Here is a 22,370-nt window from a genome sequence, read left to right on the forward strand (position 1 = left end):
CACTTCCCACCCCCAGCCCTCAGCATCGGAATCAAGAACAACAGGGACACTTCCGTTCTCCTTGTGGGATTGATGAAACCGTAATGAAGAACACCCCCTAAACTCCCATAATCGGTGCGGATTCCTATGGGGAAGGCTCATATTGTTGACATCTTCCAGCCCTTGGTTCTGGACCTTGAGAAGGAGGCTGAACTAGTGATAGCGATGTTTTTTAGGGTAAATGTGTGTAGGTACTGGGGGAAGGGGAGGGATCAACCAAGAAGGCATGAGAATGGTTTAAACCTAGTATTTCATTTTTTGCTGCTTATATAGAGTCCAGCCTAGGAGTTACTCATTTATAGGCTGTACAGCTTCTCCAGTCTAAACATGTCTGAAAACCAAGCATGGATTAACTCTTGATACGAAAAGTAAATTGAAAAATCGCTTGTGAGTAAAATTTTAAAGTTTTACTCTCAAAGCCTTTTTTTTTTTCCTGCCCATATTTTTGAAAGAATTGTGTTACTGTTACTGTTTTAGAGTTGAAAGGGCTCAAATAGCATTTTGCTGTTAATGACCAGTATGTGGAGACTGATTTAACTTTCCAGAATTGACGTTTTGAGTTATATTGCCAAATTGCAGTCCTAAGTGGTGAATGTTGAATGATGCACTGTTTTTGTTTAAATGAAATTTACGGGAAATAATTAACTTCATTTAGAATTAGAGGAAATTGATGTTGCTATCATGAGGCAGCATTAAAAAATACATATTTTAAAAGCTGAAGACATTTCAAGCAGGTTTAGTTTTTGATGAAAGAGAACATGGACCTGAGATTTAAAAGACCTGGTTTCTAGCTGCTACTCTTCAACTTTATTACACTGGGAAAGTGGGCTTCAGTTCTTTTTCTATAAACATGAATAAATTGGACTATTTGAATTCAGAGCTCAGAAAGTTGGAAGGGATCTTAAAGCCCTCTATGAAAAAGTTTGGGAATGTTCTCCATTGCTGTCATTTTTCCTCCAAAAATAACCTGGCTTGGAAGTCATTGGTCCAAAGGGAATTTGACTCCCCATAGAAATTGGAGAAAAGGTAATGCAAGTAGAGAGGAACAGCTGTGTATATGTTTGAGGAGTAAACTCACTAACAGATTCTGGTACGAATTTTGGAGACTTAAAAAGGATGAGTGTATGTACCTTAAGTGTACCAGTTTCCTCACTTTCTCCTGGTAGACGGTGTAACACTTTTAGTGGTGCTGGGATTCTGGGGTGTGTTCCTATTACTTCTAATACAGATGAAGAAGATGTGGTAGAGGGAAAGATGGTAGCAGAAGGAATGGATAAAGAGGCAGAATTGCCCACTAAAAAGAAAAGAAAGAAGGGTTTGCGAAGTAAGGGGAAAAGGCGACGAAAGAAACTGATCCTTGCGAAAAAGTTTAGTAAGGATTTGGTATCTGGGAGGCCAGTTGCAGATGCCCCTACTTTGTTAGCTTCTAGTGCCCCTGAGCAGGATGAAGAAAGTCTTTTTGAAAGCAATATAGAAAAACAGATCTATTTACCTAGTACCAGAGCCAAGACCTCCATTGTGTGGCACTTCTTTCATGTGGACCCGCAGTATACCTGGAGGGCTATTTGTAACCTCTGTGAAAAAAGTGTTAGTAGGGGTAAACCAGGTAGCCATCTCGGGACATCAACTCTTCAACGACATCTGCAGGCAAGGCATTCACCTCACTGGACAAGGGCCAACAAATTTGGAGTTACAAGTGGGGAGGAGGATTTTACTTTGGATGCACCTTTATCTCCCTCTTCTGCTGGAAGCAGTGGAAGCTTTGAATATATCCCTGCTGATCCATTAGATAATGGAATGGGTAAGAAACGTGATAAATCAGTATCTGATGCCCTGAGGGCACAAAGAGGGAGATTTCTCATTAAAAGTAACATTGTCAAGCATGCCTTAATTCCTGGAACAAGAGCCAAGACATCTGCAGTTTGGAATTTTTTCTATACTGATCCTCAGCACATCTCAAGAGCTGTGTGTAATATATGTAAACGAAGTGTGAGCCGGGGTAGGCCAGGTTCTCACCTAGGAACTTCAACACTTCAACGACACCTGCAGGCCACTCATCCCATCCATTGGGCAGTTGCCAACAAAGACAATGGTGCAGTTGGAAATGAATTAGATGAAGCTGAAACTGAGAGAAATGATCTCTTGAGTGACACTTTGCGTGGAGAGAAGTCTGCAGGTGGCCAAGATATAGCAGCTGAGCACCTTAGTGACTCTGATTCAGATGAACCTCCTGTATTAGAGGCTGAAAATAGAAGATCTGAGAGTCCTACTCCTGTTGCAGAACAAGACACTCCAATACATGCACAAGAGCAAGAAACAGCATACTGTGAAAATTCAACCTCAAGTCAAATAAGTCAGGCAATTATTCAGATGATTGTGGAAGATATGCATCCTTACAACTATTTCTCAACCCCAGCCTTTCAGAGGTTCCTGCAGATTGTGGCCCCTGACTATAGGTTACCATCTGAAACTTTCTTTTTCACTAAGGCTGTACCTCGATTATATGATTCGGTCAGAGAAAAAATTTTCTTAACTTTGGAGAACGTTCAGACCCAAAAGATCCACCTGACTGTGGACATATGGACCCATGACCCATCCACTGACTATTTCATTGTGACCGTACACTGGGTCTCTTTGGAAACTACACCTTCTTTCAGTAATGGCAGGATTCCCAACTTTAGAAGGTGGGCAGTTCTTTGTGTAACAGGTTTAGCCAAAAACTGTTTAATAACCAACATTTTACAAGAATTAAATGACCAAATTGGTCTGTGGCTTTCTCCTAATTTCCTCATCCCTAGCTTCATTGTTTCTGACAGTTCCTCTAATGTAGTACATGCAGTCAAAGATGGAGGTTTTACCCACGTGCCATGCTTCCTGCGTTGTTTAAATATCGTCATTCAGGACTTTTTCTGTGAGCACAAAAGCATTGAGAACATGTTAGTGGCTGCCAGGAAAACCTGTCATCATTTTAATCATTCAGTCAAGGCCCGTCAGATACTGCAAGAGTTCCAAAATGATCACCAACTTCCATGGAAAAATTTGAAACAAGATGAAGCTGGCCATTGGATTTCTACTTTTTATATGTTAAAATGGCTCTTGGAGAATTGCTACTCAGTTCACCATAGTCTTGGTAGAGCCAGTGGAGTTGTGCTCACCTCCCTTCAGTGGACTCTGATGACATATGTTTGTGATATTCTTAAACCATTTGAGGAGGCCACCCAGAAAGTGAGTGTGAAGACCATAGGGTTGAATCAGGTGCTACCCCTCATCCATCATCTACTCCTTTCCCTGCAGAAACTCAGAGAAGATTTTCAAGTTAAAGGTATTACTCAGGCCCTCAATCTGGTAGACAGTTTATCTCTAAAACTTGAAACTGACACCCTACTAAGTGCCATGCTCAAATCCAAGCCCTGTATCTTGGCTACTTTGTTAGATCCTTGCTTTAAAAACAGTTTGGGAGACTTTTTTCCTCAAGGTGCTGATTTGGAAACTTATAAGCAGATCCTTGCAGAAGAAGTTTGTAACTATATGGAATCTTCACCAGAGGTCTGCCATATTGCAACTTCAGAAGCTTCTGGCCCCTCAGCTATAGTAGGAACTGATTCATTTACCTCATCTATAAGAGAAGGCACCTCCGTTTCAGGATCTGTGAATAGTTCAGCAGCAGATAATGTTGCCATTGGAGGCAAGAGCTTCATGTTTCCTTCTGCTATGGCAGTGGTGGATGAATACTTCAGAGAGAAGTATTCAGAGATCTCAGGGGGTGATGACCCTTTGTTTTATTGGCAGAAGAAGGTGAACGTATGGCCAGCTTTGACCCAAGTTGCCGTTCAGTATCTGAGCTGCCCCATGTGTAGTTGGCAATCTGAATGTGTCTTTACTGCAAATAGCCACTTTCATCCAAAGCAGATCATGAGCCTGGACTTTGATAATATAGAACAGCTGATGTTTCTGAAAATGAACTTGAAAAATGTTAACTATGATTATTCTGCATTGGTTCTAAGCTGGGATCCTGAGAATGAAGTTATTCAAAGCAATGAAAAAGAAATATTATCTTAATTTCTTTTTCTTTTCTCCATTTTAAAATGGTCAACTTATTGCTATGTTAGTGTATCCTGATTGCTATAATTGTTATATGTAGTTATACTAATTATTCTTTATGCACTATCTGGGGAAACCTGAAAACACAGAAAGGGCTGAAAATTCCTCAGAGGTAATACAATATCGACAAAGTGAAGATTAAAGATTTCATAGTAGTAATTCAGTATAGCTATCACCTAAAATTTTGTTTGTACCAATTGAGACGAGAAAAGAGATTTTTTAATTAGAAAAGTATAGTGCAGCATTGAAAGGCCTTAGGCTATTTCTGGCTGGTGATATTGAACTAGTAATTGGTTTGAAGTTAAAATTTCTCTCAACTTGGGAAGGTTGATTGCTCTGAAACCAATAAAATAGAGAAAAGGCAGGACTGTATAGTCCATGGGTTCACAAAGTCAGATAGAGCTGGGTGACTTTACTTTCATACTAAACTGCTATATCTCCCCTCCCCCCCACCACTATTTTTTTATTTCTTTAAAAACCCTGATTCATACTTAAGCTTGGCAAAAACAAAAGTTCACAAAATTGTTTTATACTTGGGAATTTCTAATTGCCTCCTCATACTGGTCAATTTTATAATTTCAACTTAATAAGTGTGATAGAGTCGCCCTTTATATTTAAGATTGGATCTATATAAAACAGAAACATTAGAAAATTAGGAAAAAATACTTTTAGTCTTTGATTTGAATTGCCCTATTTAACTTTTATTGTAAAAACAATAAAAGATTATATAGCTACTTTTATATAATTTATGGGTAAGTGACAAAAAATTTACAGAATTGGAGAAGATTAAATGGGAATAGAAACGAAAGCCCCTAAGCATACTGTGACAAAACCAGAATCCGTTTCCCAAAGAATGTTCTCTGAATTTAAGTGATCGTAAATGTCTTCTTAAAAATTACACTGAATGATCCATAATACTGTATTCTTAACTGTGAGATTATTTTGGCCTTAGTTCTTACTTCAAAAGAAGCAGTCATGTGTTAGGAATCATTTCATGTGTTAGGAATCGTTGCCTCACTGGTAAAATGAAAATTGATCTCAGTTGATCTTGTCCCTTTCCACTCTGAGAGTATGTTTTTGTGATCGAGTGGGAGGCCAGAAATGATGACTTTTAGTAAAAGTTTCAGACCGAATAACTAATGTAAGATCCCAATTTTTCCTTTTTTTCATTTTAGATTTGGGGATATTCCCTGCCCAAAAATTTCCTGGAAAATTGACTAGTATTAAGTGTGAGTAAAAGGTGTCCACTTTTTTTAAAGTTTTGATTTTAGTTTTGTCTTGGATAGTATTTGGCAAGATTTAGCCTAGAAATTATGTAGTATTTATTAAATGAGAATCAAAATTGCTTTGTTACTGGGCTGGTTTCAAAATTTAGAACTCATTTCTATGTATCAAAATCGCTCTTCATTTTTGTTTTTTTGAAATTCTTAAATGGTAAATGGACCATTGTGAAATGAAATTTCAACTCTAAAAGTTTACCCTTTTACTAAATGGAGTAAATGGATAATTACAAAGTCTTTAGCTGTAGCCATCACTAGTAAAGAATTTGGAACTAGATTGCATAAGCCTTTGCAGGGCCACCATTGAATGTCATGCCAGTGACACTGGTGTTATAAAAGAAGAAAAAAGTCTTCCCTTAGATAGAAACTTTCTGTATTCTGACAGTGCCAGTTCAGGATGGCTATAATGCTGCTCTGCCTTCTACAGCTTGCTGCACCACTCTGTAGTTACTCTGTAACTGTACATTTCTATCTTTTTTGGTTAAACACTCCCTGAAGATGATAAAAGATGATGTGACAATATACATCCATCCATATTATACACATCAATATATGTGTAAGGGTTTCCCTTCATTTTTATTTTGTGGGCTGGGCAAAATTTAGTGTAACATTAAAATACTTCATGATACTTTGGTATAAGAGGAAATTCACTATTTTTATAATGACCCAAATTTAAAGGCTTTTGTAGTGTATTTTAAAAGGGAAAACTTACCCAGATGTTTTATTTCTACACATTTGTGTACGTGTGTGTGTTTATAAGCCAGTTAGTATATATGTATATGTATATTATACATAAAACACTATATTTTTACATACAAGTATGTTTTTATTATACAGATAATAAAGATGGGGGAAGGTTTCTGTTTTTTTCTTAATAGGTGAAGAAATCTTGAAGACCAGAAATTGGATCTTATTGAATTTTGGTGTGTTTTTGTTTTTTTTTTAATTTTTTCTTTTTTCTTTTTAAATTAATTGTTCGGCTATGGAAGATTGATCTTTTTTTCTTTTTAATAATCCTTTGATTCTCAAGTTCATCTTTATATGAACTCTTTTTTTGTTGTTTTTTTGTTTTTGAGGAGATAACTAACCCTAGCTGTCTCCAGTTTGACAAAGGTTATTTGAACGGACTTAAACTCTCAGTAGTTGAGAGATATTTTAAAAACACATCCTGTGTTTGAATTGTGGCTGAGAGGTTTCCTTGGCAATGTGAGGAGGAAAATTCTTTCTGCCTCATTATTATTAATTCATGGATTGAGTGTTGGTTCGACCTACAGGCGTAATAAATTGGAACTCAGTGAAGACACAGACATTCCTGTTGAGATCAACCAGCTAATGTAAGTGTGGAAATGGGTTTGTTTGTTTGTTTTAATCATTAAAGGGATAAACATTTTTGTAATTTAGGGCATAATTTTCCTGAATCAGAAATCGAAAAGATAATTGTCAGCACATTATTTTTTTCTTGTAATTGTTTACAAGTTTTTGGGTTTTTTTGATAGAAATATCGCTACCGCTTCTTTTTTTCTTGATAATACGTACTTATAATAAAAGTAAACACAATATAGACAAAGTGGATTCTTCCTGTAATTCTGCCTCCTCAGAGAAAACCACCATTAACAGTTTACCATGGCATAGTTCCACGTCCATACTCAGCTTTGCCTCAGCTCTTCTTAATGGTTGTGTTTGTTGCTTTATACAAATGGGTATGCAGTGATTTAATATATCCTTCATTGGTGGACATGTGGGTTTTTGCCATTGAAAACAAAAATAGCCCCTTATCTAAAACAGCTACATACACGCACACACGTGAACTATTTCTTTGAACCAGTTTTTAAATGTGAATTTGTAGAATTGTTATAATTCTCTAAGGAGGTTACACCAATTTACTGTATTAATGAAGTCTTTTTGATTTTTAAAAATTCTTAAAACATCCCTTTTAGTGAAGGTATTAATCCTTGGCCATGTTGCTGATCTTTTGCTATATGAATGGTTTTCATTTTATGTAGTCCTGTCTATGAGTTTTGTCTTGGTTTGTAACTGGCAACATGTTTAGAGCAGGTTTTTTTCATCCTGAGCTTATTAAAAAAAAATACCATGCATTTCTTCCCAGTACTTAAGTGTTTATATATTTTATATTAAAATGTAATCTAAGGATTATAGTTACATGACATTGCCTGTCTTCCTCCCCTTAAGCATTGTCAAAAATGCTTTTTAGCTCAGCATAGTTATGAATTTAGAATCTTTCTTATATAGTGCTTTTCGCGAGTTAAAGCATCTTTGTCATCCTTGCTTTTGTTCTCCCAGAACCTTTTTGTGTGATATAGAATTTATTTTTTTCAAATGGATGGCTAATTTTTTTTTTCCGTTAGTTTCAAATGCCACTTTTTCCAGAAATTGCCTGAATTGTTTATCTTGTACTCATTCATTTGCCAATATTACATTTAAATATTATATTTCACACCTGTTTTAATTACAGGAAGCTCACGGCCCTCTCATTCTTCTTAAGACTTTCTTAGTTACTCTAAGTAATTTTGCAGTCTATCAGGTTCCATTAATAAAGTATCATTAAGATTTTGAATGGAATTGCATTCAGTCTACTTACAGTATTTAGGGGAAAAGTAAACTTCTTTAAGCCTCTACTCCATTATCTCTCCATTATCCAGGTCTTCTTATGCCTTAGTAGTTTGATAGTGTTGGTTTTGTTTCTAATTTGATGGGGTCTTTTATATTTCTTTGTTTTCTTCCTATATATTTTAGTTTTATTGTGACTAGGACTCTTGATATCGTCTGAATGATTGTTGTTGGAACATAAGAAATTTACTGATTTTAAAAAATAGGTTATTATTTTAAATTTATTCAATTGATTGTTAGATTTTATAGTTTGCAAGAATATAATCTACAGATACTGAATTTTTGCTTCATCTTTCTATATACTTTTTTCCCTTATTGCACGCACTGAACTCTGAAACAGTATTGCATGGTAGTACAGACAGACTTTTTTTTTCCCTTGAGTGATTTACTTGTAATGTGTTACCATGTCACATATGATGATAGTGATTTTATATGTAGTAGTCTGTATATGTTAATCTCAAACTCCTAATTTTTCCTGTCTCTAAATTTTCTTTCTTTTCTTTGGCCGTTCTGCTTATGGAATCTCAGTTCCCCAACCAGGGATTGAACTCAGGCCATGAAAGTACCAAATCCTAGTCACTGAACCACTAGGGAAATCCCTCTCTCCCTCTGATTTTTAAAGTTACCTTCTGGTGTACCCTAGATGGTGGAATGCATTCTCTTTGTGGTCAGAGGAATGTTGGTAGTGCACTGGTGAAGTAGTATTAAAGACCCAATCCTTGTTCTATTCTGTAGTATATCAACAATGGTCAGGTTAGGGTAGACTTGAATTTTCTGTTATATCTGTGTTTCATCATATTAGAAAATGTAGTGTTATTCTCAACATAAAATAATAAATAGCCACCTGTAATCTTACTACCATGACTGTAACTACTCCTAACATTTGATCTATTTTTTTCTAGATTTCTTCCTGCTACCACATCCTCACCAGCACTTGGTGGGGTCAGTTTTTGGATTTTTGTCAGCCATTCTAAAAGGAATTTGCAACTCCCAGTGATACTGAGTGTTTTTCATATGCTTGTTTGTCATCTGTATATTTTCTTTGGTGAGGTGTCTGTTTAGATCTTTTGCGCATTTTTAAATTAGTTTTTCTTTAAGTTTATTTTTTTGGCTGTGCCCCATGGCATATGGGATCTTAGTTTCCCACCAGGGATCAAACCCGTGTACCCTGCATTGGAAGTGTGGAGTCTTAACCACTGGACCACTGGGGAAGTCCCTGGTTTGTTTTTCTTATTGTTGCATTTTAAGGGTTCTTTGTATATTTTGGATACCAGTCCTTTATCAGTTATGTGTTTTGCAGAAATTTTCTCCCAGTTTGTAACTTGGCTTTTCATTCGCTTAATAGTACTTTTGAGAAGTGGAAGTTTTTAATTTTAATTAACTCCAACTTATCAATGGTTTCTTTAATGGATTGTACATTTTGTGTTATGTCTAAAAAGCTGTCACCACACCCAGAATCACTTGGATTTTCCCTTGTTTTATTCTCTAGGAGTTTTATAATTTTGCATTTGTGATCCATTTTAATTTCTGTGACAAGTGTAAGGTCTCTGTCTAGATACATTGTTTTGCATGCAGGTATCCTCTTCTTCCAGCATTGTATATTGAAAAGACTGTCCTTTCTCCTTTGAAATTGCCTTGCTTCTTTGGCAAAGATCAGTTGACTCTATTAATGTATATTAGTTTCCTAGGGCTTCTATAACAACGTACCACATACTTGGGTGTCTTAAAGCAACAAAAGTTTATTATTCGCAGTTTTGGAGGTTTGAAATCTGAAAAGGTGTTGACAGGGTCATGATCTCCTTGAAACCTGTAGGAAAATGATCCTTCCTTGCTGCTTCTAGCTTCTGGTGTTTGCTGGCAATCCTTGTCATTCCTTGGCTTATAGAAGCATCAGTTTTTGAACATTTAGGTTTCTAGGTGTTTTTTCATTGTTAGAAGATGGTGATGAACTTTCTTATGCACTATTCTTTTGCATATTTGTTGAATATTAGTTCAGTTCAGTCGCTCAGTCGTGTCTGACTCTTTGCGACTGCAGCACGCCAGGCCTCCCTGTCCATCACCAACTCCCGGAGCTTACTCAGAGTTATGTCCATTGAGTCAGTGATGCCATCCAACCATTTCATCCTCTGTTGTCCCCTTCTCTTCCCGCCTTCAATCTTTCCCAGCATCAGAGTCTTTTGAAATGACTCTGTTCTTCACATCAGGTGCCAAAGTATTGGAGTTTCAGCTTCAGCATTAGTCCTTCCAATGAATTTTCAGGATTGATTTCCTTTAGGATGGACTGGTTGGATCTCCTTGCAGTCCAAGGGACTCGCAAGTCTTCTCCAACACCACAGTTCAAAAGCATCGATTCTTTGGTGCTCAGCTTTCTTTATAGTCCAACTCTCACATCCAAACATGACTACTGGAAAAACTATAGCTTGGACTAGACGGACCTTTGTTGGCAAAGTAAATGTCTCTGCTTTTTAATATGCTGTCTATGATGGGCTTCCGTGGTGGCTCAGAGGTTAAAGCGTCTGCCTCCAATGCGGGAGACCCGGATTCAATCCCTGGGTCGGGAAGATCCCCTGGACAAGGAAACGGTAACCCACTCCAGTATTCTTGCCTGGAGAATCCCATGGACAGAGAAGCCTGGTAGGCTACAGTCCACGGGGTAGCAAAGAGTCGGACACGACTGAGCGACAGAACGGATGTTGATCATAACTTTCCTTCCAAGGAGCAAGTGTCTTTTAATTTCATGGCTGCAGTCACCATCTGCGGTGATTTTAGAGCCCCCCAAAATAAAGTCTGTCACTGTTTCCACTGTTGAATATTAATCTTAGGATAAATTCTGGAAATGGAATTGAAAGTCATAGGATATTTAAATTTTGAAGGTTTCATGTGTGTTTAGTAACATAACTCTTCTAACCTAGGTTGCTAAGTTAAAGGCTGGTTTTACCATGGCCTGCTATTCTTGGTTAGGAATTGTTAGCGGAAAATGTGAATGAATTTGATTCATCTAATTTCAAGTTGTAGATCAATGTTTCTCTTTTTAGGATCTTTTTGTTTTGTTTTGGCCAAAACCTCTTGGTATGCGGAACTTCCCCAACCAGGGACCAACTCCACACTCCAGGTGGTGGAATTGTGAGTCTTAACCACTGGACCACAAGGGAAGTTCCTAGATCCGTGTTTCTGAAACCTTATCCTCTGATGGTAGGAGTCTGTAGAAACCCCTTCCGGATTCTGACATGTGCTCCTGTCATGTATTTTTCCTTCTGTAGAAGCTTGCTTTCCTGAGCCCTTTAGTGTGAGGACTTTGGCATGGCAAGGACTAAGCGGGAGAGGGAGTGTCGGTCCTTCTACATGAACACTGTTTCAGGGATGAGCCCTGAGGACTTCTTTTGCTCCTTGTGTGCAGTTGGTGTGCAGCTTCAGTCATCTGCATTGTATTAGCTCACTCTACAGACTTTTCAGGGGTAATGTTTCACCAGGTATTCCAGCGAGATAGTTTTCCTCACATACTTAGAATTATATACTTTTGAAATAGCAAAAACGCTTGTGAAAATATTGGAACATTTGTTAGATGGAAAAAGTCTAGTTTGTCAGAAATACAGATTTAGCGAATTACCTTGTGTAAAATAGTCCAAGTTAATAATCTAAACTGCAGATCATTTGTTGAGTATATACTGCTTACATAATTCATGCCGAAGCACCATAGAGAATGCAAAGAAAGAAGCATGGCTGTTTAACAAAAATGTTGCATTGTAGATGAGAACGTACCACATTCACAGATTAAAATATGAGTCAATTTTCATAAGGCTCTGCTCATTGGTCAAGGTGATTTGGAGAAGAATGTTGAAAGAATTTACCTGAAATATTCCCATTCATTGTCTTCTCATTTTAGGATTAACATTTAAAAGACGGTTTCTGTGATTGACTTGTCTTTTGGAAGATTAAACCCATATCAAGAGGACTTGGAGCTGGTCCTCGCCTAGAGGAAGCAGTGGCTTGTTTTCAAAAAGCCACTTCTCATCTAAGGATCTACTCAGCATGCCTAATCAAGGAGAAGACTGCTATTTTTTTTTCTATTCTACTTGTACTAAAGTAAGAATTGGCATCTCTAAATCAGTTCTTTCTATGATTTCCCTAATAAAATTGAATAAAAATTTCCCAGTATACCAAGTTATCTTTTATGTTTTGCTCAACTGTTTATTATCTGCTATCAATTTTTAGTAAAGGATAGCATTCCTAAGTGAATTTATTACTCATCGTTTTTTTCCTGTTCATTTAATGTTCTCCATACTGTCCAGAAGTAAAAAGATCCATAGCATTTAGTCATCATTCAGTGTTCTTATAGCTATAATTAATCTGTTCAGGGTGCTTTTAAGGAATTGGAAACACTTGACTATGGCTTGCTGACTTTGATCTTTGTGTAGTCAATTTACTTTCTAGTAAATGAGTGGGTGCATTGTACTGAATTTATAGAATTGTCGTGGATCGAGTTTGACTCCTCTCATTAGATTTCCTGCTGAGCTCTGAAGCCACTTTTCTAAGCATGCTTTTGCGGGTTTATTAGAGCTTTTTTCTTTGTTGGGGCTCCCTGTTTTTCAGCTTGTTTCTTCCGGAGCTCCACTGAGGTCTATCCATTATTTTCTGTTATTCCTTTGTGACTACTTCCATACATGTGTTTTTTTTTCCCCAAAGTGTTTTTCTTAAATTATGTTGGTGCTATATTTTAAATTGTTAGTTTTGAGCAAAGCTTTGAGTTTGCAAAGAGTCAGACAGGACTGAGGGACTGAACTGAACTGAATTGAACAAGTTGCACAACGTTAGCATTTTGTTTCAGATACTAGCAGTGTATGAAATTTATGGAGAAGGCAATGGCAACCCACTGCAGTACTGTTGCCTGGAAAATCCCATGGACGGAGGAGCCTGGTGAGCTGCAGTCCATGGGGTCGCAAAGAGTCAGACACAACTAAGCGACTTCACTTTCCCTTTTCACTTTCATGCACTGGAGAAGGAAATGGCAACCCACTCCAGCGTTCTTGCCTGGAGAATCCCAGGGACGGCGGAGCCTGGTGGGCTGCCGTATATGGGGTCACACAGAATCGGACATGACTGAAGTGACTTAGCAGCAGCAGCATTTTGTTTCAAATTGTAACATTGTATGAAATTTATAGTGAAACATGGAATTACACTTAAATTCTAATCAATTACTTTCTAATTTTCCATTTAAAGCTAGTTATACAAGTCAGGCAGAGAAGGCAATGGCAAGCCACTCCAGTACTATTGCCTAGAAAATCCCATGGATGGAGGAGCCTGGTAGGCTGTAGTCCATGGGGTCGCTAAGGGTCGGACACGACTGAGCGACTTCACTTTCACTTTTCACTTTCACACATTGGAGAAGGAAATGGCAACCCACTCCAGTGTTCTTGCCTGGAGAATCCCAGGGACGGGGGAGCCTGGTGGGCTTCCGTCTATGGGGTCACACAGAGTCGGACACGACTGAAGTGACTTAGCAGCAGCAGCAGCATATAAGTCAGGATATATGAAATGGTTTTGAAGATTAACTATGAAACGTATTTTTTAAGGGTACCTAATACTCCCACTTGTATTTTTGAACCCCATCTCTCAGCTTGCGTCATTCATGTTGTCAGATCAGATAAAGGATACTGTCAAGAAATAGGTTTTAGGAAATTAAAAATTTTTTGACCTCAGATTGTTCTTATCCCATTTCAGTTGTTTTCTACCTGTCTCTCCTTACTGTTCTGTGATTGTGTAGATACCCAGAAACTTACAGTGAGCATTTTGCCTGGGGACTGGTTTGATACCACAGTTCTTTTCTGTGTTACTCTTTTTGTTCACAGGGTGACAGCTGTCCGTTCCGTCACTGTGAAGCTGCACTGGGAAATGAAACTGTTTGCACATTATGGCAAGAAGGGCGCTGTTTTCGACAGGTGTGCAGGTTTCGGCACATGGAGATTGATGTAAGTCTTCGGTTTGTGTTTTAGTAAGTAGTCTTGTGTCCTGATGGGACAATAAAAAATATGGCAGTAAAAAACATTTTATGTAACATGTGGGTTAAATTCTTTTTTAATGACCTAGTGAAATTTCTGTCGTTAGTAAAATGCTCACTTAATATCGAGATGCTTTATGGCAGTATCATATTTCATAAAGGCCGTTTGATAGTCTGTCTAAAGTGTAAAAGTTATATATGTATATTTAGGGAGTATTTATATTTCTGTGTTTATTTTAAAACAGTCTGAACTTAGAGAAAAGTTGCAAGTATAGTATGAAACTTTCCACTAAACCATTTAAGGTTAAATTACTGACATTTCCTATCAATTCAAAATACTTTCATGACTATTTCCTAGAAACACAAAGATACCCTCTCACATAACTGTGATAAACCATCAGAATTAGAATATTAGCACTTACATATTCCTTTCATTGAATCCTCAGGCCCCATTCAGGTTTTGCTTGAACCGGTGATGCTCTTTATCGCAGTAGGTGTGAGTCCAGAATCACTTGCTGCCTCTAGTTGTCATAGTGCTGTGGCCTTCTGTCAGAACAGCCGATCAGTCTTTGCTTGCCTTTCACTGACCTTTACGTTTTTGGTCGCTATAGGACAGTTATTTTGTAGAATGTTCCTCACTTTGGGTTTATCTAACACTTCCTCATTGCTAAATTCAGGTCTTATATTTTTGGCAGGAATATCACAGAGGTGATATTCTTCTCATTGCTTACCATTGAGTGGTGTACAATTTTAATTATCCCATTACTGGTGTTAACTTGCATCACTTCATTAAGGTGGTAGCCACCATATTGCTTCACTCTACATTTTTTTTTGTAATTAAGTAAGTATATTTTGGAAAGGTACTTTGGGACCTTGTAATCATTTCTTATCAAATTTTGAATGAAGTTTTTTTTTCCCAGCTTTTTATGTGTGACCTCAGTGATTTCCTGTTTTATTCAATGTGTTATATTCCATTACTATCATGTTTTTCTCCTCAGGTTGATGTTCGTTAAATAAGAGCCCTTAAAGCTGATTTTTGTGTCTTTCTGGTGTTTCCATCTTTCTTTGAACACTTCTTTGCTTTCTGGCCTAACAAGATTATCCAGGTTCACATGCTCTACTTGTTTCCCCACCCTGCTCGTTCTCTGACTAAACTAGACTCCCCACTCAGGAAGATGGCTGCCTTCCTCACCCTGCTTAGTCTTTGATGCCCCTTCTAGGCTGACCTCCATGAGTACACCCTCCTCACCCTATAATGAGATTGCTTCTGCACAGAAGCCTTCCCACCCTTTTCAGGCGCCAGCATTGTGCTGGCTACCCTACACAAATGCATTGCTAACCCTGACAGCTTGTGCCGATTCCACTTGGTCCCATGGATATCTTCCTCATCTCAGTCAGCCTCCACCACTCTGCTCTGGGCCACCTGCCCTTCCTCTTCCAGCATGTGAGCCTACCTCTCTCAGCCTCACATAATGACTTTTTGAATTGTTTGAGAAGGAGTGGGGAAAGAAGAAAGAGCCTCAATGTGCAGTTTGTAGGTCTGGGGTTATATAACCACTCCATTCTGGTTTCAGCTGAGTACCTGGTGGCTCAGCGGTAAAGAATCCACCTGCCTGTGCAAAAGATGTGGGTTCGATCCCTGGATCAGGAAGATCCCTTGGAGAAGGAAATGTCAACCCTCTCTAGTATTCTTGCCTGGGAAATCCCACGGACAAAGGAGTCTGGTGGACTGCAGTCCGTGGGGTTGCAAAGAGTTTGTCATGACTTAGCAAATAACAGCATTCTATGCTGTCTTTCAAATAGCATATTCACTAAGTATGTTCAGAAAAAGAAATGCTCTTGAAACTTTTGAAGAATCATGCTGTAACATTGCAAGCAGAGTAAACGGGCAAAACTCTTAGGAAAGCTGTGCCAGTCTCTAAGAACATAGATTGGTGCAAATGTAATAGCTGTTTCAGACCGTGAATTTTAAATCATTATAACTAGCTTGAAACACATCTTTATTAATCAAAATAGAATTAATTACAATCAACACATTTTGCCAATGAGAAATAAATTGCTTCAGGATTTGATGAATTCTTGGAAACCATTTTCTGTATCCTGCTGGTTGTGGAAGTGTTTTCCATGCAAAAAGTTGTCAAGATGCTTGAAGAAGTGATGGTTGGCGAGAGATCAGATGAATATGGTGAATGAGGCAAGACTTCATAGCCAAATTTGTTCAACTTTTGCAGTGTTGCTTGTGCAACGGTTGGGCATTATGGAGAAGAATTGAGCCCTTTCTGTTGATTGATGCTGGCTGCAGATGTTGGAGTTTTTTGTGCATCTCGTTGATTTGCTGAGCATACTTCTCAGATGTAATGGTCTTACTGGGATTCAGAAAGCTGTAGTGGGTCAGACTGGCAGCAGACCACCAGTGTCCATGACGTTTTTTTTGCTGAAAGTTTGTCTTTGAGAAGTGCTTTAGAGCTTCTCCTCTGTCCAACCGCTGAGCTGGTCATCATCAGTTGTATAAAATCCACCTTTTGCTCCTCCCAGTATGATCGAGAAATGGTTCGTTGTTGCATAGTATGAGAGAAAACAACACTTCAGAACAGTGATATTTTTTATTTTCAGTCGGATCATGAGGCTCCCACTTGTTCAAGCTTTTTCACCTTTCCAATATGCTTCAAATGCCAAACCACCACAGAATGATCACCTTTGAGTTCTTTGGAGGATCAGCTTCAATGATTACTTTCAGTTGGTCATTGTCAGCTTCTGAGCCAGCCACTCTGATCCTCATCTTCAAGGCTTTTGTCTCCTTTGCAAAATTTCTGGAACCACCACTGCACTGTATGTTTGTTGGCAGTTCCTGGGCCAAATGCATTGTTGATGTGAGTTGTCTCCACTGCTTTATGACCCATTTTGAACTTGAATAAGAAAATCCCTTGAATTTTCTTTTTGTCTAACATCATTTTCCTAGTCTAAATGTAAGGTAAACAGCATGTAGTAACTCATTAACAGAAAGACATAAAGTGAGAAATGCACATTAAAATGATGTATAACATAATCACATTTATTTAAGAACATATTCCCGTATGAAACAGCAACTTTCAACAATGGAAAAACTGCAGTTTTACATCAGCCAAATACATCAGAAAACAAAGATCATGGCATCTGGTACCATCACTTCATGGGAAATAGATGGAAAAACAGTGGAAACAGTGTCAGACTTTATTTTTTGGGCTCCAAAATCACTGCAGATGCTGATTGCAGCCATGAAATTAAAAGACGCTTACTCCTTGGAAGGAAAGTTATGACCAACCTTGATAGTATATTAAAAAGCAGAGACATTACTTTGCCAACCAAGGTCCGTCTAGTCCAGGCTATGGTTTTTCCCGTGGTCATGTATGGATGTGAGAGTTGGACTGTGAAGAAAGCTGATCGCTGAAGAATTGATGCTTTTGAACTGTGGTGTTGGAGAAGACTCTTGAGAGTCCCTTGTACTGCAAGGAGATCCACCCAGTCCATTCTAAAGGAGATCAATCCTGGGTGTTCATTGGAAGGACTGGTGCTAAAGCTGAAACTGCAATACTTTGGCCACCTCATGCGACGAGTTGACTTACTGGAAAAGACTCTGATGCTGGGAAAGGTTGGGGGCGGGAGGAGAAGGGGACGACGGAGAATGAGATGGCTGGATGGCATCACCGACTCTGTGGACATGAGTTTGAGTGAACACCAGGAGTTGGTGATGGACAGGGAGGCCTGGCGTGCTGTGATTCATGGGGTCGCGCAGAGTCGGACACGACTGAGCAACTGAACTGAATTCATTTGGAATTCTCTAGAAAACTCAAGGGACTTAGCATATGACTTATGCATGGATTCATGCATGCATGCGTGTGTGCTCAGTCATGTCTGACCTCTTGTGACCCCATGAACTGTAATCTTCCAGGGTCCTCTGTCCATGGGATTTTCCAAGCAAGAATACTGGAGTGGGTTGCCATTTCCTCCTCCAGGGGATCTTCCTGACCCAGGGATTGAATATATATCTCCCACATTTCCTGCATTTCATGTGAATTCTGATTTATTACAGTGATAGAGTAAGAATACACTGATTATAAAAGTAAAAGACAGCCATAGTCTGGAGTTACTCATATATGCATTTCTGTTATGATCTCTGCATGAAGGGTCACAAAGAACACACACTTCCCCCAACAGTGAAAATGCAGCAATACTTGTGCATGGTTTTGCTCTGGGAGCCCATTATGTGGGGCTTCCCCGGTGGCTTAGTGGGTAAAGAATCTGCCTGCAATGCAGGAGACTTAGGTTCAGTCCCTAGGTCCTTAAGGAACAGAATGGTTCCGTATTTGTTAAATACTTACGGTAGTTTTGTAGTACATAAACTACTGCAGATGAAGAGCATTCACTGTGTATCTTTGGACCAGCTGTATATCTTTAAACCATGTGTTATATATATGGCTTTTTTAAAAGCTAAAGCAAGAATCATGTAGGAGAATGTTACTCTGAGGATGTGTTGCTAAGTGAAATGTACAGAATTATATGGAAAACCTTTCTTATAAGTGTGAATCAATACATTTTACAGTTTTGTTTTTTTTTAAGAATTCTATAACAAAAAGAGTGACTGTGTAATGGCATCATAGTTATTAATTTTATTTTCCAAGTCATCTTGTTTGTGTATTACTTTTTATTTTGAAATAAAATTCAGTAATGGTACTAAACACATTAAATAAATGTCCTGTGACTTCAGTTTAAAGATAATGCTATCATAGTAATCATCCAGTAATTTGAAGGTTGCTTTTAGGATAAAAGCAAAGACAGACCCAGGAGCAGGGAAGACTGGCATTAGGTGCTACCTCAGGAAGTAATTGGACACTTGTTATTTTAAAGAGCAATGGTAGCTTTTTTAAAAAATATTTATTTATGTGTTTATGTATTTATGTACTTATTTATTTGGTTGAACTTCCCTGGTGATAACAGTGGTAGCACCTGGTAGTTTCATGGATTTCCCTGGTAACTCAGCTGGTTACAGATGCAGTCTTGAATCTGCTTGCAGTGCAGGAGACCTGGGTTCGATCCCTGGGTTGGGAAGATCCCCTGGAGAAGGGAATGGCTAGTCACTCCAATATTGTGGCCTGGAGAATCCCATGGACTGTGTGTAGTCCATGGGGTCCCAAAGAGTTGGACACGACTGAGTGACTCTCACTTCACTTTTCATTTGGTTGCTTGGGGTCTTTGTTGCTCCTCATGGGCTTCCTCTGACTGCCGTGAGCGGGGCTACTCTTCATCGCAGTACACGGGCCTCTCGCGCGGTAGCTTCTCTTGTTGCAGAGCACAGGCTTCAGTACTTGCAGCGCATGGACTCAGTAGTCATGGCACATGGACTTAGTTTGTTCCACAGCAGGTGGAATCTTCCCAGTTCAGGGATCAGACTCCTGTCCCCTGAATTGGGCGGATTCTTAACCCACTGTGCCACCAGGAAGTGCAGTTGTAGCTATTATACCTAACTTTTAGGGGTGACAGGATACTAATGGATACTGTAAAGTCTTTTCAAAGACAGTTATTTTCTGTACTTTTTTAAAACATGTGACAGTAAGTGCAGCACATCACTTCTACGTTGTTGTTGCTCAGTCTCTCGTCATGTGTGACTCTGCAACCTCGTGGACTGCAGCATGTCTGGCTTCTCTGTTCTTCACTGTCTCCCAGAGTTTGCTCAAACTCGTGTCCATTGAGTCAGTGGTGTCATCCAACCGTCTCACCCTCTGTCATCCCCTTCTCTTCCTGCCCTCAATCTTTCCCAGCATCTGGGTCTTTTCCAATGAGTTGGCTCTTTGCATCAGGCGACGAATGTATTGGAGCTTCAGCATCAGTCCCTCCAGTGGATATTCAGAGTTGATTTCCTTTAGGATTTGACTGGCTGACCTCTTTGCTGTCCAGGGGACTCTAAAGAGTCTTCTCAAGCACCACAGTTCTAAAGAATCCATTCTTCAGTGTTCAGCCTTCTCTATGGTCCAACTATCACATCCATACATGACAACTGGAAAAACAATAGCTTTGACTATACGAACCTTTGTTGGCAAAGTAAAGTTTTTTAATATGCTGTCTAGGTTTATCATAGCTTTTCTTCCAAGGAGCAAACATCTTTTAATTTCATGGCTGCAGTCACTGTCTGCAGTGATTTTGGAGCTCAAGAAAGTAAACTCTATCACTGTTTCCATTGTTTCCCCATCTATTTGCCATGAAGTGATGGGACTGGATGCCATGATCCTATTAGTTTTTTTGTTTGAATGTTGAATTTTAAGCCAGCTTTTTCACTGTCCTCTTTCACTTTGATCAAGAGACTCTTTATTTCCTCTTCACTTTCTGATTAGAGTGCTATCATCTGCATATCTGAGGTTGTTCATTTTTCTCCCAGCAATCTTGATTCCAGCTTGTGCTTCATCCAACCTGGCATTTCGCATGATGTGCTTTGCATAGACGTTAAATAAGCAGGGTGATATAATTTTTACCATGTCACCTTTCAGAGATGTTGAGTGACTTTACGTTTCTGTTATGAGTATGTGGGACTCATGATTCTTTCACATTCCTACCAACACAGTGTATTATCAAATTATCAGTCTCCCAGTATAGCAGATAGCAGGATCGTTGCCCTCTTTGATACCTTTAAGGTTCTTTTTGTTTTGGGCGTTTTTTCTCTATTTGTTTCTTCCATATTGGAAAATGGAAGGTTTTGAATAGTACTGCTGTTCTTACCTTGAAATTTAAAGCTTACGCTGCTTATTATGAGAGATCTAACATAATGCAGGTTATTAATCAGACGTTAATTACTTTTCAGAAGTGCTTATCAGGACTTTTTTTTGAGTTATATAGAAATGTGCACAAATCATTATCTTACATGCCGAATTTTCATTAAGTGAGTATACCTAATAGACCAGCGCCCAGATCATGAAACAGAACATTTCCAACCCTGTCTTCCCCCTTTATCTCCTCAGTGTCATTCACCACAATCCCCAAACCTGTCACCGTCTTGACCATTCTGCCATAGTAAAGTTTTGCCTGTTTGGTTTCTCCATAAATAAAATCATATAGTACGTGCTCTTGTTTGGCTTCTTTCATTTTGCACCCATGGTATTGTTTATTCTCTCTCATTACTGGATAGCATTGTATTTTATGAATATACTGCAAAGGATTCCAGAATGTATATACTGGAATGTATCCTTTCTAGTGTTGCTGTGCATTTGGTTTGTTTGCATTTTGGACCTCTTTTTAATAGTGTTGCTTTGAAATTCTTTATATACATCTAATGTAATGTCTGTGTTAGAACTAATATGTATTTCTCTTGGACATATATCCTGTGATCCAGCAAATCATTCTGTTCTTGTTTTTCTTGTTCCCTTTTATAAAAGCAAGGTAGCTTGGGAAGGAAACCTTTCTAGTGTGTTATATGAGCCTCATGAATGGGAAGAGTTTTTTATCAAAGTCTTGAACTCTCAGCCTCAGATAACAACTGCAGTTTGTTGATTCTTCTATCGCTAAGTGCTTCATGTGCATTATTTCATTTATTTCTCTTAAGAGACTGATTAGACAGCTACTGTACTCCCATATTATAGCTGAGGAAAGTGAGACTAAGAGGTATTATTTGTCTGACATTACATGGTCAGTAAGTAATACGATAGAGAATCAAACACTATTATCTTGGATTCCATAATCTTACCTACTGTATTACCCTGGTTTTCTAAATTATGGACATTTAGGATGAGGGCAAGGAGGAAAGAACAGCAGAGTTCTTCCCTGCTCTTTGATTTCTCCATGATGCTAGGATATGTCACTTTCAGCAACCCCTTTTCCTCATACTCAAATCATTTCATATGCCTCAGATATTTAACCTTGTGTGAACTTTGTCCAGAAAACATGACCAAATTAATATAGGTCATACTGATGTCTTTTTCCTCTTACAGAAAAAACGCAGTGAGATTCCTTGTTATTGGGAAAATCAGCCAATGGGATGTCAGAAACTAAACTGTGCTTTCCATCACAACAGAGGACGTTATGTTGATGGCCTTTTCCTACCTCCAAGCAAAAGTGAGTTTCATTTTTTAATTTTAAAAGGCTAGTTGATATATAATGAACACCTACATGCATACTTTATAGAGTACTATAAACATTGCCGTCTCTGTAGTCTTGTGAGAGAGCAGTTTTATTTTCACTTCAGATGAGGAAACTGAACTTTATTAAGGTTAAATGACTTGTGCACAGTCATCAGCCAGTAAAGCAGCAGTCATGATTAGAACTTTGTTGACGAAAGCTGTGCTGCTTCACAAATATTTCTTGGC

The 22,370-nt window shown here is 38.5% G+C and overlaps 2 protein-coding genes across 11 annotated transcripts in view; both read left to right on the forward strand.

Moving 5' to 3' along the window:
- ZC3H11A (zinc finger CCCH-type containing 11A) overlaps positions 1 to 22,370 on the forward strand; it is a 46,340-nt gene that overhangs the window by 734 nt on the left and 23,236 nt on the right. For 4 of the 10 annotated variants that reach the window (XM_055420095.2, XM_055420093.2, XM_055420096.2 and 1 more), the window contains 5 exons: positions 5,316 to 5,369; positions 6,695 to 6,754; positions 11,932 to 12,131; positions 13,895 to 14,014; positions 21,996 to 22,119. In XM_055420095.2, coding sequence (XP_055276070.2) covers positions 12,078 to 12,131; positions 13,895 to 14,014; positions 21,996 to 22,119 — 298 coding nt within the window. In that variant the 5' untranslated portion in view covers positions 5,316 to 5,369; positions 6,695 to 6,754; positions 11,932 to 12,077. Of the gene's footprint in view, positions 1 to 33; positions 5,381 to 6,298; positions 6,755 to 11,931; positions 12,132 to 13,894; positions 14,015 to 21,995; positions 22,120 to 22,370 lie in introns of those variants that run through there. The other 6 variants (XM_055420092.2, XR_016039517.1, XR_016039518.1 and 3 more) reach the window with 6 other exon arrangements.
- LOC148775039 (uncharacterized) lies at positions 5,818 to 6,065 on the forward strand. The gene has a single exon (XM_088845103.1). The coding sequence runs from the start codon at positions 5,818 to 5,820 to the stop codon at positions 5,914 to 5,916; it is 99 nt and encodes a 32-aa protein (XP_088701229.1). The 3' UTR covers positions 5,917 to 6,065.

Source organism: Moschus berezovskii, chromosome 17 (genome assembly GCF_049115385.1).
Source record: "Moschus berezovskii isolate FMDL1 chromosome 17, NW_MosBer_1.0, whole genome shotgun sequence".
Lineage (NCBI taxonomy): Eukaryota > Metazoa > Chordata > Mammalia > Artiodactyla > Moschidae > Moschus > Moschus berezovskii.